This window comes from Amia ocellicauda, chromosome 3 (genome assembly GCF_036373705.1).
Source record: "Amia ocellicauda isolate fAmiCal2 chromosome 3, fAmiCal2.hap1, whole genome shotgun sequence".
Lineage (NCBI taxonomy): Eukaryota > Metazoa > Chordata > Actinopteri > Amiiformes > Amiidae > Amia > Amia ocellicauda.
Window position 1 is genome coordinate 33,334,078 of NC_089852.1, and position 14,075 is coordinate 33,348,152.

Below are 14,075 nucleotides of genomic sequence, written 5' to 3' on the forward strand. Positions count from 1 at the left end.
ATGGACCACGCCCCCCTGCAGTGGCTGCACCACATGAAGGACTCCAACCACCGCATCACCCGCTGGTACCTCGCCCTGCAGGACTTCAACTTACGAGTGCGTCACCACCTCGGTTCTCAGCATCGCAATGCGGACTTCCTCTCTCGGCCCTTTCTCTCCCCTTCCTGTTCTCCCTCTCTTCTCTCTCCCGGCCCGCCTGTTGGGTGGTCCTTTTCTAGGGGGGGGGTGGGGGGGGTGACAGGCCGCTGTCTGTCACGGCACGGCTGCTGCTGACGTCCGCTAATGAGGTGCTCATGTGCCGCAGCTCTGTTGTCCGCTCCCTCACAAACAGGCTGCGGACTCACGGCTGCAGGCAGTGAGCACCGAGACGACTGTGACGTCAGCGGCAGCTGTGCCTTGTCTATTTAATCCCTCTCCCTCCCCCAAAAATAATATTCACCGCGGAGCTGGATGAAAAAAGATATCTAACGTTAATAATTAGTAGGCAAAGTGAATAGTTTAGCAGTGCTCACAATTGCGTTGAAAAACTGTGAGGTGACAGTGAGTTTGGCGAGTTATGGGAGAACAAGGACACATGGACACCCCCACTACAAGCAAACAGCAAAGAGTAGTGAGTAGTGATCTGAAAGAGTATGCATAGCTCTGTCAAAGCTGCATACCGATAAGTCATGGTAGTGCATTGTACACTATTGTTTCCATTTCGCGATAGCAACTGTTTTGCGTTGTATTGATGGGTACTGTAGCTGTGTAGCGTTGTCATAACTTGATTTTTTTTGTCCCAATTATAAATTGTCCACGTTGTAAGTATTCTTGTGGCAAGACAGCCATTCGTGGCTGCAAATATAGCTGTCAGGTCTCATTAGTTCATTTTTACCACGCATGTAAACTTGGTGACGGCGCCGCCCCTCACATCTTGCCGCTCTATATGCGGTTGCACACACTTGCACAATGGGTGAGCCTACCCTGAATATAGCCTATGGGTAACCGTAGGTTCATTCACAAAGACCTTCTCCATTCTGTGCTTAATCTGTACAGATTGTGAAGATTCTCAGAAGACCACTGAGAGATTTTCTATTTTATTTTTGCAGAAATGTCATGGAGTCAATGAGATTAAACAATGACCATTTGTAAAATTATTTTTAAATTGTAGATGCACATGTTCCATTCTTTTCATGTCACAAGGAAGTACTGGAGCTGTGCTTTGAGGTCCCAGAGATATTCCTAAATTGAGAGGTACAGTATCTGCTCCAGCATAAATTAAGCCCTGGTCAGGGGTTTTTGCCAAAGCGGGGTTGTAAGCCGGTGTATTCATTAACTTCAGTTTGTTTCTATATCCTTCGTCCTCCTTGTTCCATCTCCAGCATACTGAGATGCTCTGATGGACTTGCATGGAGGATTAAATAAATATAAATTTAGCAATATTTTGTACACCACCATCTAGTGTGTCCAGGTGGTAACTGCCTATGGGGTGTGAAAATCGCTGCTCCAAATGGGATTGATAGGAGCAGTTCAAACCTAGGCTACAAAAATCCAGCTTAAAACGTAACTACACATGCTCATAAGCAGTCATAGGAGTTTGCGCTGCCTCCCGGAAGCAGGAGAAGAGGCATACAATAAGCATAACCAGTGATTTAGCATGAATACTTTTCCCTTCCATAAAATGCACATTTCCTGTGGATAGCAACAATGAAGAATGTGAATGAATATTTGTATTTGTTTCTCGTATTCTCCTAGTGGACGATCCGCCTCTGGGTTTATTACCAAGAGAAAGTTGTAATAATAGTAATAATAATAATAATAATAATAATAACAGGCCTGGTACAAAAGGGAATGATCATGATATAGAAATCAATTAATTTGTAACTCAATGCATGTAGTAACTTTCTCTGTAAACATTTGCATTTTCTCCTAGAAGACACTTTCATAATTCCCTTCAAGAAACCAACCAAAACAAAAAAACAAAAAAACTTGTAGTCACAGTTGTGAAGGTCAACATGTAATTTGTAATTTTGGTGAGTTTTATTTTATTTTCATTGGTAAACATGTTAGAATGCTTATTTTATGTTTGAAATAATTTTTGTGGAAATAACCTATTCCTCAGTTAAATTTGGCATTGAGGTTTATTACTTAGAGAGAGACTAAGGTTGTTTAGTTTTTCAAGGCTTGAATAATATTAATGTATGTATGTATATATTTATGTATTCATGGCGAAAGACTATTGGAGGTAAAGAAATTACTACATATATATCTATGCTGTTTTTTATTTTTGCAGGAAGTCAGGAGAGAGCAATGTCAACATTTCACACTTCAGTTCTGTGTCCAGTACAGTTTATTTTTATAGAGTCTAAGAAAACCAAATCAAAAAGCTGATGTATTTCAATAATTTAATTGCAATTTCATGTGTCCTGCATTGAAGCACGTATTAATGTTTATGCTGCTGGATACTCATAACGTCTAATTATCATTTCACACACAAATGGAAAGTTAAAATCTCAACAGTATTTTCTTTAATATCAGTAAGGGGTTATTCATAGTAGTGTGTATTTCATGTAGTGTTTTGGCCAGGAGCACAGATAGAAGTTTGTCAAAGTTTGCATACAAATTAATGGATATATAAAAATATATAAAATAAGTTCTATCTTTGGATGAAAATCAAACACAGTCATGTAGTAATTTTGGATAATGTTTTCCAACAAAACAGTTGCCAGTGTGGACTAGGTATAGGGTGACACATGGAAAATGCTCTGAAGTAACAGAAAACCATGTAGACATGTTTAGTGAATTCTGTCTTTATATGGTTTATTGAAATCTAAGATTCTATCAGCTGTGTAGTTTTGCAAAAATAGAGCAGACAGAAATAGGAGGGGAATGACATAAAGACCAACACAAGAGCAGTTCAGGGTAATAAAATAATAATTAAACTAGTTTACATATCAAAGTAATAATGCCAGTAACACAGTATTCAGCAAGTTAACTGATACAAATTAATACACAAAAGGTAAATATGAGAGTTTTGGTGTTCTCTGAGTAACTTAATGCATGTTTATGTTGATGTATATATAATTTAAATGTAAATATTTTTGTAATTCTTTTCATATGAGTAAAGTGTTTGAAGAACTGCATTTCTTTCCCTATGTGTCTGTGTAAACAAGGTCACTGTCTCATTGTCTCACTGTGCTACGGTACTGTGCTATAGTTCAACCATGATACCTTCCTGAGCAGTTGTCAGGCAGAAACTGAACTTCCACTCATCATGGGACAGACATGTGGGCCTGTTATCTTTCTCTCCTGTCTGGTCTGCATAAAAGTGCCTGTAGTTTGTAATTGCTCTATGAACGTTCTTGAGATCGCCTCTTGAACCTCTTCCTTGCAGCTGCTTGTAATAAAAACCTTTTGATTGGAGGTACATCTCTCTCTGAATTTCTGTGACTCTTCAGTGTTTAATAGTTTTTGTAATTATCTTTAGTTTTTTTTTAACAATTTAATACATTAATTCACAAGGGTATGAGAAAATTATGAGACTTTTGGTGTTCTATGAGTACCTTAATGCATACTTATATACTGTGTGAAAATTATGAATAATTAAAGTGTAAATTTTCGTTTTTTTGTCCTTTATTTATTTTTCGGTGTCCTTATTTCCTTTTCTTTTTTAAAGATTTAATACATTCTTGCACAAGGGTACTGCAATTATCAGCGATGACTCAAATCTGAGTCAATCTTGCTCGGCAGGAAATGCTTCAGAAATGCGTGACGGATTTCCTTGGTCCTTACTGCATAAACCATAGGGTTTAACACTGGAGGAATGAGAAGATACAAGACTGCAAAAATGCTATGAACATGGACAGGTACATCCTTCCCAAACCTGTAGACTAAATAATTAAACAGGGAAGTTATGTAGAAATACATGATAACAAACAAGTGAGAACCACAAGTGTTTAGTGCTTTAAGGCGAGCTCCCTTTGATCCAAGCTTTAGGACTGCTCTAAATATCATTATATAAGAAAATCCTATAAATATTACATCCACACCTATTATCGAAATTGCCACAAACAGTCCATAATTACTGTTCATGATTATATTTGTGCATGCCAGTTTAGCCACAGCCATATGATCGCAGTAACAATGGGGGATAGAGACAGATGAGCAATAAGGCAATCTTGAAGCGAAGGTGGGAATCAGCCCAGTTAAAACTATAGCTCTGGTTAAAAAAGCAACAAATATTTTGCCCATGAGCGTCTTTGACAGGATTGCTGCATAGCGTAAAGGGCTGTATATGGCAACGTATCGGTCATAAGCCATCATCACCAGTATTGAGGATTCAAGTGCTGCAAAAATGTAAATGAAGAACATTTGAATGAAACAGCCTTCGAATGAAATGTCCTTGCTGTTGAGCCAAAGGATCTCCAGTATTTTCGGTAAGGTCGTGGTGCATAAACCAATATCCACAAGTGCCAGAACTGAAAGGAGAACATACATGGGGGTATGAAGATTGTTTTCAAATTTAACTACCAATATTATTGTACTGTTACCTACTAAGGCTGTGATGTACAAGACAGTGAAAGGGATAGAAAGCCAGTGCTGCATGTGCTCTATGCCAGGAAACCCCATCAAAATAAATCCTGCTGGACGCAGCACTGAAGTATTGAGCGCTGACATCACTGCTGAATTCCTGCAAAAACAAAAATTTAAACAGAGATATATGTAGTTAATTTTTACCACGCATAGGCTTTCACAATAAATACATATATAAATACATACATATGTTATTAATATTCAAGTCTTAATATATCACCTGGAAGCAAATAGTACAAATGATAAAGGAAACTACAGTGTATCTTATATTACATCCTAGATCTACAAGGTACTTAAACTGTTGCCCTCCTATTCTTTCTTCCCCCCTTTTTTGTGTGTATATCTATGTGTATGTATATGTGTATTTATTTAATCACTTAAGTATAATATTTTAAAAATATATATTTTTAAATGTATTATTATTGTTTTTAATATGTTTGACCTATAGCATCCTGTACATTTAATCAAGTGTTCATGTAAATACGTATTCCATTATCATCTGCAAATAAACTTTACTAATCAAATCATAAGTTTGAAAAATATAATAATAATAATAATAATCAAGCCATATTAGTCTCTTAATAAACTTCAATGCCAAAGTTAATTGCATAACATGTTATTTCCACAGAAATTATAGAAAAATAAGATAAACATTCTGACATGTTTATCAGTTACAATAAAATAAAACTCACCACAACAACAAATTATTTGTGGACCTTCACGAGCAGTGCTGGACGGTTCTATAATGTAGCATGTGCCTGCTGGGTATTTATGATATCTGGGAAAGTACTCTGAGGATTAATTTATTCCTTCCAGTGCGTCTAACATGCTCTTCATCCAGTTTTCTCACAAGAGGCTTTTGCAGTGTTTTGATTTAAAAATAATAATAATGATGATAATGTAGATGCTTTGCCAACATATTTAATAATACTACTAATAATAATGTGCCCGGTCAAAAAAGGGAAATATCATAAAATAGAACTATATTACTTGGTAAAACATGGTTTTATTGTAATTTATATGTTTATTACTTACTCAACAGAAACTCAAAACATGCAGTAACATTCTCTGTACACATTTGCATTTTCTTCTTGAATGTGTTTTCATAATTCCCTTCAAGGAACCAAACATCCAAAAACTTTAAATACTCAATCTACTGAAGGTGTACAAAGAATTTGTCATTTTGTTGAGTTTGACGTTATTTTCATTGGTACAAAATGTCAGAATGTTTATCTTATGTTTGAAATAATATCTCTAGGAAAAACACATATCACACTTATCTTTGACACTGAGGTTTATCACTGAGGAAGAGTAAGGTTGTTTTAGTTTTTCCAAGGCTTCAACATTATTAATGTATTTATGTATATATTTATGTATTTATTGTGAAAACCTATTGGTGGTAAAAATGAAGTACACATTGTAGCAACCCAGCAAACTGCCTGTGTGTTGGGGGTTTGGCTGTTTATGCTGTGCTGTGTGTTATAGTTAGTTCTGGGGTTCAGGGGTTAGCCCTGTGTGGGAACATGGGCGGGGGGGGATAGTGTTTGGGGAGGCCAGTCACGGGGCACAAGGTTATACATAGGGGTGCTCCACTTCGCACGTGGCAGTTCAGGGTAGAAATTTAGTTAGTGCAGAAGACATAGTTGTGTGGTAAGAGTGTTGCTCCAGTGTTACATCTGAAGCAGGGATCTGAAAATCTCATCAATATTTTCTTTCATATCAGTAAGGGGTTATTCATAGTAGTGTATATTCCATTTAGTTTTTTTGGCCAGGAGCACAGATAGAAGTTGGGAAAATGGCAAAGTTTGCTTCCAAATGAATGGATACATAAAAATACTGAAAGAAGTTCTATCTTTGGATGAAAATCAAACACAGTCCTGTAGTAATTTTGGATAATGTTTTGTAACAACACGGTTGCCAGTGTGGACTAGGTATAGGGTGACACATGGAAAATGCTCTGAAGTAACAGAAAACCATGTAGACATGTTTAATGAATTCTGTCTTTATACGTTTTATTAACATCTAAGACACTATCAGCTGTGTAGTTTTGCAAACATAGAGAAGACAGAAATGGGAGGGGAATGACATAAAGTCCAACACTAGAGCAGTTCAGGGAAATAATAATTAAACTAGTCTACATATCAAAGTAATAGTACGAGTAACAAAGTATCCAGCAAGTTAACTGATTCAAATGAATACACAATATGTAATAGTTTAAAATATTAGAATGTTGGTGTTTCTGAGTAACTGAATGCATGCTTATGCTGAAATTATATATATATGACTGAACTGTAAATGTTTGTGTCATTTTTTAAAATGTTTAAAGTGTTCAATAATTCTTGCAATTTTTTTAAAGTGTCTTCATTTTCTTTGGATTTTTGAATGATTTAATATATTCTTGCACAAGGGTACAGCAATTATCAGCGATGGCTCAAATCTGAGTCAATCTTGCTCGGCAGGAAATGCTTCAGAAATGCGTGACGGATTTCCTTGGTCCTTACAGCATAAACCATAGGGTTTAACACTGGAGGAATGAGAAGATACAAGACTGCAAAAACGCTATGAACATGGACAGGTACATCCTTCCCAAACCTGTAGACTAAATAATTAAACAGGGAAGTTATGTAGAAATACATGATAACAAACAAGTGAGAACCACAAGTGTTTAGTGCTTTAAGGCGAGCTCCGTTTGATCCAAGCTTTAGGACTGCTCTAAATATCATTATATAAGAAAATCCTATAAATATTACATCCACACCTAATATCGAAAGTGCCACAGAGAGTCCATAATAACTGTTCATGATTATATTTGTGCATGCCAGTTTAGCCACAGCCATATGATCGCAGTAACAATGGGGGATAGAGACAGATGAGCAATAAGGCAATCTTGAAGCAAAGGTGGGAATCAGCCCAGTTAAAACTATAGCTCTGATTAAAAAAGCAACAAATATTTTGCCCATGAGCGTCTTTGACAGGATTGCTGCATAGCGTAAAGGGCTATATATGGCAACGTATCGGTCATAAGCCATCATCACCAGTATTGAGGATTCAAGTGCTGCAAAAATGTAAATGAAGAACATTTGAATGAAACAGCCTTCGAATGAAATGTCCTTGTTGTTGAGCCAAAGGATCTCCAGTATTTTCGGTAAGGTCGTGGTGCATAAACCAATATCCACAAGTGCCAGAACTGAAAGGAGAACATACATGGGGGTATGAAGATTTTTTTCAAATTTAACTACCAATATTATTGTACTGTTAGCTACTAAGGCCATGATGTACAATACAGTGAAAGGGATAGAAAGCCAGTGCTGCATGTGCTCTATGCCAGGAAACCCCATCAAAATAAACCCTGCTGGACGCAGCACTGAAATATTGAGCGCTGACATCACACTCTGCTGAGTTCCTACACAAACAAAAATAAAATAGAGATATATGTTGTTAATTTTTACCACGCATAGGCTTTCACAATAAATATATACATACATACATACATACATACATACATACATACGTACATATGTTATTAATATTCAAGCCTTAACATATCACCTGGAAGCAAATAGTACAAATGATAAAGGACACTACAGTGTATCCTATATTACATCCTAGATCTACTGGACAAGGTACATAAACTGTTGCCCTCCTGTTCTTTCTTCCCCCCCTTTTTTGTGTATATATATATATATATATATATATATATATATATATATATATATATGTGTATGTATATGTATATATATTTCATCACTTAAATATAATATTTTTTTACATTTTATTTTTAAATGTATTATTGTTTTTTAATATGTTTGACCTATAGCATCCTGTACTTTTAATCATGTGTTCATGTAAATAAATAGTCTGTTATCATCTGTAAATAAACTTTACTAATCAAATCATAAGTTTGAAAAAAAAAAAAAAAAAAATATATATATATATATATATATATATATATATATATATATATATATATATATATATATATATTCAAGACATATTAGTCTCTTAATAAACCTCAATGGCAAAGTTAATTGCAAAACATGTTATTTCCACAGAAATTATAGAAAAATAAGATCAATTACAATAAAATAAAACTCACCACAACAACAAATTCTTTGTGGACCTTCACCAGCAGTGCTGGACAGTTCTGTAATGTAGCATGTGCCTGCTGGGTATTTATGATATCTGGGAAAGTACTCTGAGGATTAATTTGTTCTTTCCAGTGCGTCTAACATGCTCTTGATCTAGTTTTCTCCCAAGAGTGTCTCTTCTGTGTTCTGGATAATAATAATAGTAGGCCAGGTCAAAAATAGGAAATATCATCAGACTGAAATAAATGTATTGGTAAAGCATGGTTTTATTGTAATTTAGTTTATTACTATACTCAACAGAAAATCAAAGCATGCAACTTTCTCTGTACACATTTGCATTTTCTTCTGGAAGACACTTTCATAATTCCCTTGAAGAAACCAACCAAAACATGAAAGACAAAACGACACTTGTCACACTTTTAAATCTTCCAGGGCAGAACACAATGGAGGCGAACAACGTTAATTTGTTTTATTGTATAGTCGTTTGTTTGTTGTTATCTGTCAAGTCGGAAGCACTGCCCAAGGGGGAGGGGTTTCTGCGCACTGCCATAGAAACCTGATCGAAACATCACTCTGCCATTGGCCCCTGCGCTCATCACTCAGTTCAGGTCCCTTCCCACATCCTGTTCCATAAAACGTGATGTCAGTGCAGGTCCTCTTTTGCCGGGAGTCAGGACTCCCATGCAACCTTGCAACCCTTGGGCAGTGCTTCCTTTTTCAGATAACCGGGGCTGTATACGCAACCTATCGTTATCTTTCAGGTTGGAAGCACTGCCAAAGGGGAAGGGGTTACTGTATAACCAAGCCGTCGCAAGGGAGGAGGCAGCAAGCTGATAAGGGAGCCTGCCCCGAGGTGCACCGCTAGGGGGCCTTGGCAACACAACTCCAGACAGTAATCTCAGGGACCCCTTATGGCCTCACCTGAGCCGCCCAGGATCGAGGACCGCAGTCACACTCTACCAGGAACTGTCTAGAATCAGAATATACAAAGCAGGGCTACAGAGGTCAACTCTTACGCCCTCCGCTTACAAGAGCCAGGCTGCTCTACTAGTGCGAGGCCGTAATCTACTTGCACAATATCTGGCACAGGCAATCAAGCAACTTGTGTAGCCTCCACACATTATCATGGCAGTGGACCCCTGATCCCATAGAAGCAGGGCCACAGACCCAATGACGAAACAACAGATTTGGTACAAACAAATTATATACACACACGTGGGACATCAGAGCGGTGGCCGCTTGCTCCACTAGCACAGCTAGAAGCAAGGCCACACCAGCTTGACCATGGGAATAGGTTAGGGTTAGGGTTAGGGAAGTGTCGCCTGCCTGCCAGTGAGACGCTGGCGGAAATCAGCAGGTGGGCAGGTCTGTGACCTGGGCTATGGTCCGGCGTGTGGCCTGGGCTGTGGCCTGGGAGCCACGGTTAGGGGGCCTTCCCCCCAGCAAGCTGCCACAGACGGCCTGCGCTGCTGGGCCTGAGGTGCAACGGGGTACACCCGGGCCAGCTGCAGGAACTGCTCCCACTCCTGGAGGGTGCGTCTCAGCATCACCTCCACAGAGGGGTCAAAAGTGAAGCCCGGTGAAATAGGGGCGTCCATATTTCGCGATGCTTGGCGCAATTACTGCCAAGCATCGCCATGTCGTCCTTGCCCCCTGGTGCATCACAGTGATGAGCTGGTCTGCCGCTGCTGCTATCTCAGAGATAGGGGGCGGGGTTGATAATGTGCCATGTTGCTCCGAGGGCTCCGCCAGCTGGGCCAAGTACAGGGCCAGCAGGCTCTCGGTGTTCCTGAGGCGAGCTGCTTGGGAGCAGCATCTCTGTGATGCGACATTGCCTGTTGGGGCAGGTCAGGTCCTATGGCTCCGCAGACAGCAGAGGTATGTTAGACAAGCGTGGCTATGGTGGAATTCACGAGAGGGAACTCCACCAAGCCCACTTCTGCTGTGCCCTGTGTCCTGGCATTAGCCTCCCCTCTCCTGGCTAGGGCAGGGGCTGTTGCCGGATGGTCCTAGGTGATCCTCAGTTCGCCAAGGACGTCAGGGAGTAGAGGGAGGGCCTGTGTGGGCCGCTGCGCGTGATGATCCCTTTGACACCTGGAGCGCGGCGGGGCAGGGTCAGAGGGCCTAGGGAGCTGGAGAGACTCCACAGCCCTCTGGATGACTGCCCAGAACTCCCTGTCCTGTCCCGTGGGAGCAGGAGGGGTGTCAACGTTCAACGGAGGAGGAGGGGTGGGAGCGACCAACTCCTCCTCCATGAGCTCCGCCTCAAGCTCCAAGTCCTCGTGGGAACCCAGAGACAGGCGGTCCTCCTCCCAGGTTGCCCGTCCACTGCCCTCGTCCTTGGATGGGGCAGACAGACTCCCTCAGTCTCCACTAGACCTCTGAAGGCCTCTGTGCTGTGGTATCTGGCACCAAGTCCTGGAAGTTGCGAGGTGGGGCCTCCATGGATCGGACTTGTTTGTCCAGCACATCCCACAGATGCTTGGATTGAGATCTGGGGAATTTGGAGGAATTTCAAGTCAACACCTTGAACTCGTGATTCATCAGACCAGGCCACCTTCTTCCATTGCTCTGTGGTTCAGTTCTGATGCTCACATGCCCATTGTTCCTGCTTCTAACACATCAACTTTGAGCACAAAATGTTCACTTGCTGCCTAATATATCCCACCTACTGACAGGTGCCATGATAACGAGATTATCAGTGTTATTCACTTCACCTGTCAGTGGTCATAATGTTATGGCTGATCGGTGTACAAAGCTTAACATCAATACAACACACTTTCTATGCATTTTCTACCCACCACTATAGACAACATGCTAACAAGGTTACATTATAATAATATATATATATATATACAGTGGGGGAAAAAAGTATTTGATCCCCTGCTGATTTTGTACGTTTGCCCAATGACAAAGAAATGATCAGTCTATAATTTTAATGGTAGGTGTATTTTAACAGTGAGAGACAGAATAACAACAAAAAAATCCAGAAAAATTTATTTCAAAAAAGTTATAAATTGATTTGCATGTTAATGAGGGAAATAAGTACTTGACCCCTTCGACTTAATACTTGGTGGCAAAACCCTTGTTGGCAATCACAGAGGTCAGACGTTTCTTGTAGTTGGCCACCAGGTTTGCACACATCTCAGGAGGGATTTTGTCCCACTCCTCTTTGCAGATCCTCTCCAAGTCATTAAGGTTTCGAGGCTGACGTTTGGCAACTCGAACCTTCAGCTCCCTCCACAGATTTTCTATGGGATTAAGGTCTGGAGACTGGCTAGGCCACTCCAGGACCTTAATGTGCTTCTTCTTGAGCCACTCCTTTGTTGCCTTGGCTGTGTGTCTTGGGTCATTGTCATGCTGGAATACCCATCCACAACCCATTTTCAATGCCCTGGCTGAGGGAAGGAGGTTCTCACCCAAGATTTGAAGGTACATGGCCCCGTCCATCGTCCCTTTGATGTGGTGCAGTTGTCCTGTCCCCTTAGCAGAAAAACACCCCCAAAGCATAATGTTTCACCTCCATGTTTGACGGTGGGGATGGTGTTCTTGGGGTCATTCCTCCTCCTCCAAACACGACGAGTTGAGTTGATGCCAAAGAGCTTGATTTTGGTCTCATCTGAGACCACTGTCACCCAGTTCTCCTCTGAATCATTCATTGGCAAACTTCAGACGGGCCTGTACATGTGCTTTCTTGAGCAGGAGGGCCTTGCGGGCGCTGCAGGATTTCAGTCCTTCACGGCGTAGTGTGTTACCAATTGTTTTCTTGGTGACTATGGTCCCAGCTGCCTTGAGATCATTAACAAGATCCTCCCGTGTAGTTCTGGGCTGATTCCTCACCAGTCTCATGATCATTGAAACTCCACGAGGTGAGATCTTGCATGGAGCCCCAGACCGAGGGAGACTGACAGTTATTTTGTGTTTCTTCCATTTGCGAATAATCGCACCAACTGTTGCCACCTTCTCACCAAGCTGCTTGGCGATGGTCTTGTAGACCATTCCAGCCTTGTGTAGGTCTACAATCTTGTCCCTGACATCCTTGGACAGCTCTTTGGTCTTGGCCATGGTGGAGAGTTTGGAATCTGATTGATTAATCTCAGCTCGTTACCTGTATAAAAGACACCTGGGAGCCAGAAATCTTGCTGATTGATAGGGGATCAAATACTTATTTCCCTCATTAACATGCAAATCAATTTATAACTTTTTTGAAATGCGTTTTTCTGGATTTTTTTGCTGTTATTCTGTCTCTCACTGTTAAAATACACCTACCATTAAAATTATAGACTGATCATTTCTTTGTCAGTGGGCAAACGTACAAAATCAGCAGGGGATCAAATACTTTTTTCCCTCACTGTATATATTTATTGTTTTTATTTTTGCAGGAAGTCAGGAGAGAGCAATGTCAACATTTCACACTTCAGTTCTGTGTCCAGTACAGTTTATTTTTAAAGAGTCTAAGAAAACCAAATCAAAAAGCTGATGTATTTCAATAATTTAAATGCAATTTCATGTGTCCTGCATTGAAGCACGTATTAATGTTTATGCTGCTGGATACTCATAACGTCTAATTATTATTTCACACACACAAATGGAAAGTTAAAATCTCAACAGTATTTTCTTTAATATCAGTAAGGGGTTATTCATAGTAGTGTGTATTTCATGTAGTGTTTTGGCCAGGAGCACAGATAGAAGTTTGTCAAAGTTTGCATACAAATTAATGGATATATAAAAATATATAAAATAAGTTCTATCTTTGGATGAAAATCAAACACAGTCCTGTAGTAATTTTGGATAATGTTTTCCAACAAAACAGTTGCCAGTGTGGACTAGGTATAGGGTGACACATGGAAAATGCTCTGAAGTAACAGAAAACCATGTAGACATGTTTAGTGAATTCTGTCTTTATATGGTTTATTGAAATCTAAGATGCTATCAGCTGTGTAGTTTTGCAAAAATAGAGCAGACAGAAATAGGAGGGGAATGACATAAAGACCAACACAAGAGCAATTCAGGGTAATAAAATAATAATTAAACTAGTTTACATATCAAATTAATAATGCCAGTAACACAGTATTCAGCAAGTTAACTGATACAAATTAATACACAAAAAGTAATGTTTTAAAATACGAGTTTTGGTGTTCTCTGAGTAACTTAATGCATGTTTATTTTGATATATATATATAATTTAAATGTAAATATTTTTGTAATTCTTTTCATATGAGTAAAGTGTTTGAAGAACTGCATTTCTTTCCCTATGTGTCTGTGTAAACAAGGTCTCTGTCTCATTGTCTCACTGTGCTACGGTACTGTGCTATAGTTCAACTGTCACGGTTGCCTCGTGGGAGGACCGTAAAGCTGTTGGAGAAAGGACCAAAGTGCAGAGCTAGAGCAATGAGCTGAGAGAAACCAAGGAGA

General features: G+C 39.7%; 2 protein-coding genes across 2 annotated transcripts; both read right to left on the bottom strand.

Moving 5' to 3' along the window:
• Window positions 1-3,690: 3,690 nt before the first annotated feature.
• Window positions 3,691-4,656, bottom strand: LOC136747112 (olfactory receptor 52B2-like). The gene has a single exon (XM_066700070.1). It carries the CDS (start codon window positions 4,654-4,656, stop codon window positions 3,691-3,693), a length of 966 nt encoding a protein of 321 aa, XP_066556167.1.
• Window positions 4,657-6,992: 2,336 nt separating this feature from the next.
• Window positions 6,993-7,958, bottom strand: LOC136747113 (olfactory receptor 52B2-like). The gene has a single exon (XM_066700071.1). It carries the CDS (start codon window positions 7,956-7,958, stop codon window positions 6,993-6,995), a length of 966 nt encoding a protein of 321 aa, XP_066556168.1.
• Between the last annotated feature and the right edge of the window lie 6,117 nt (window positions 7,959-14,075).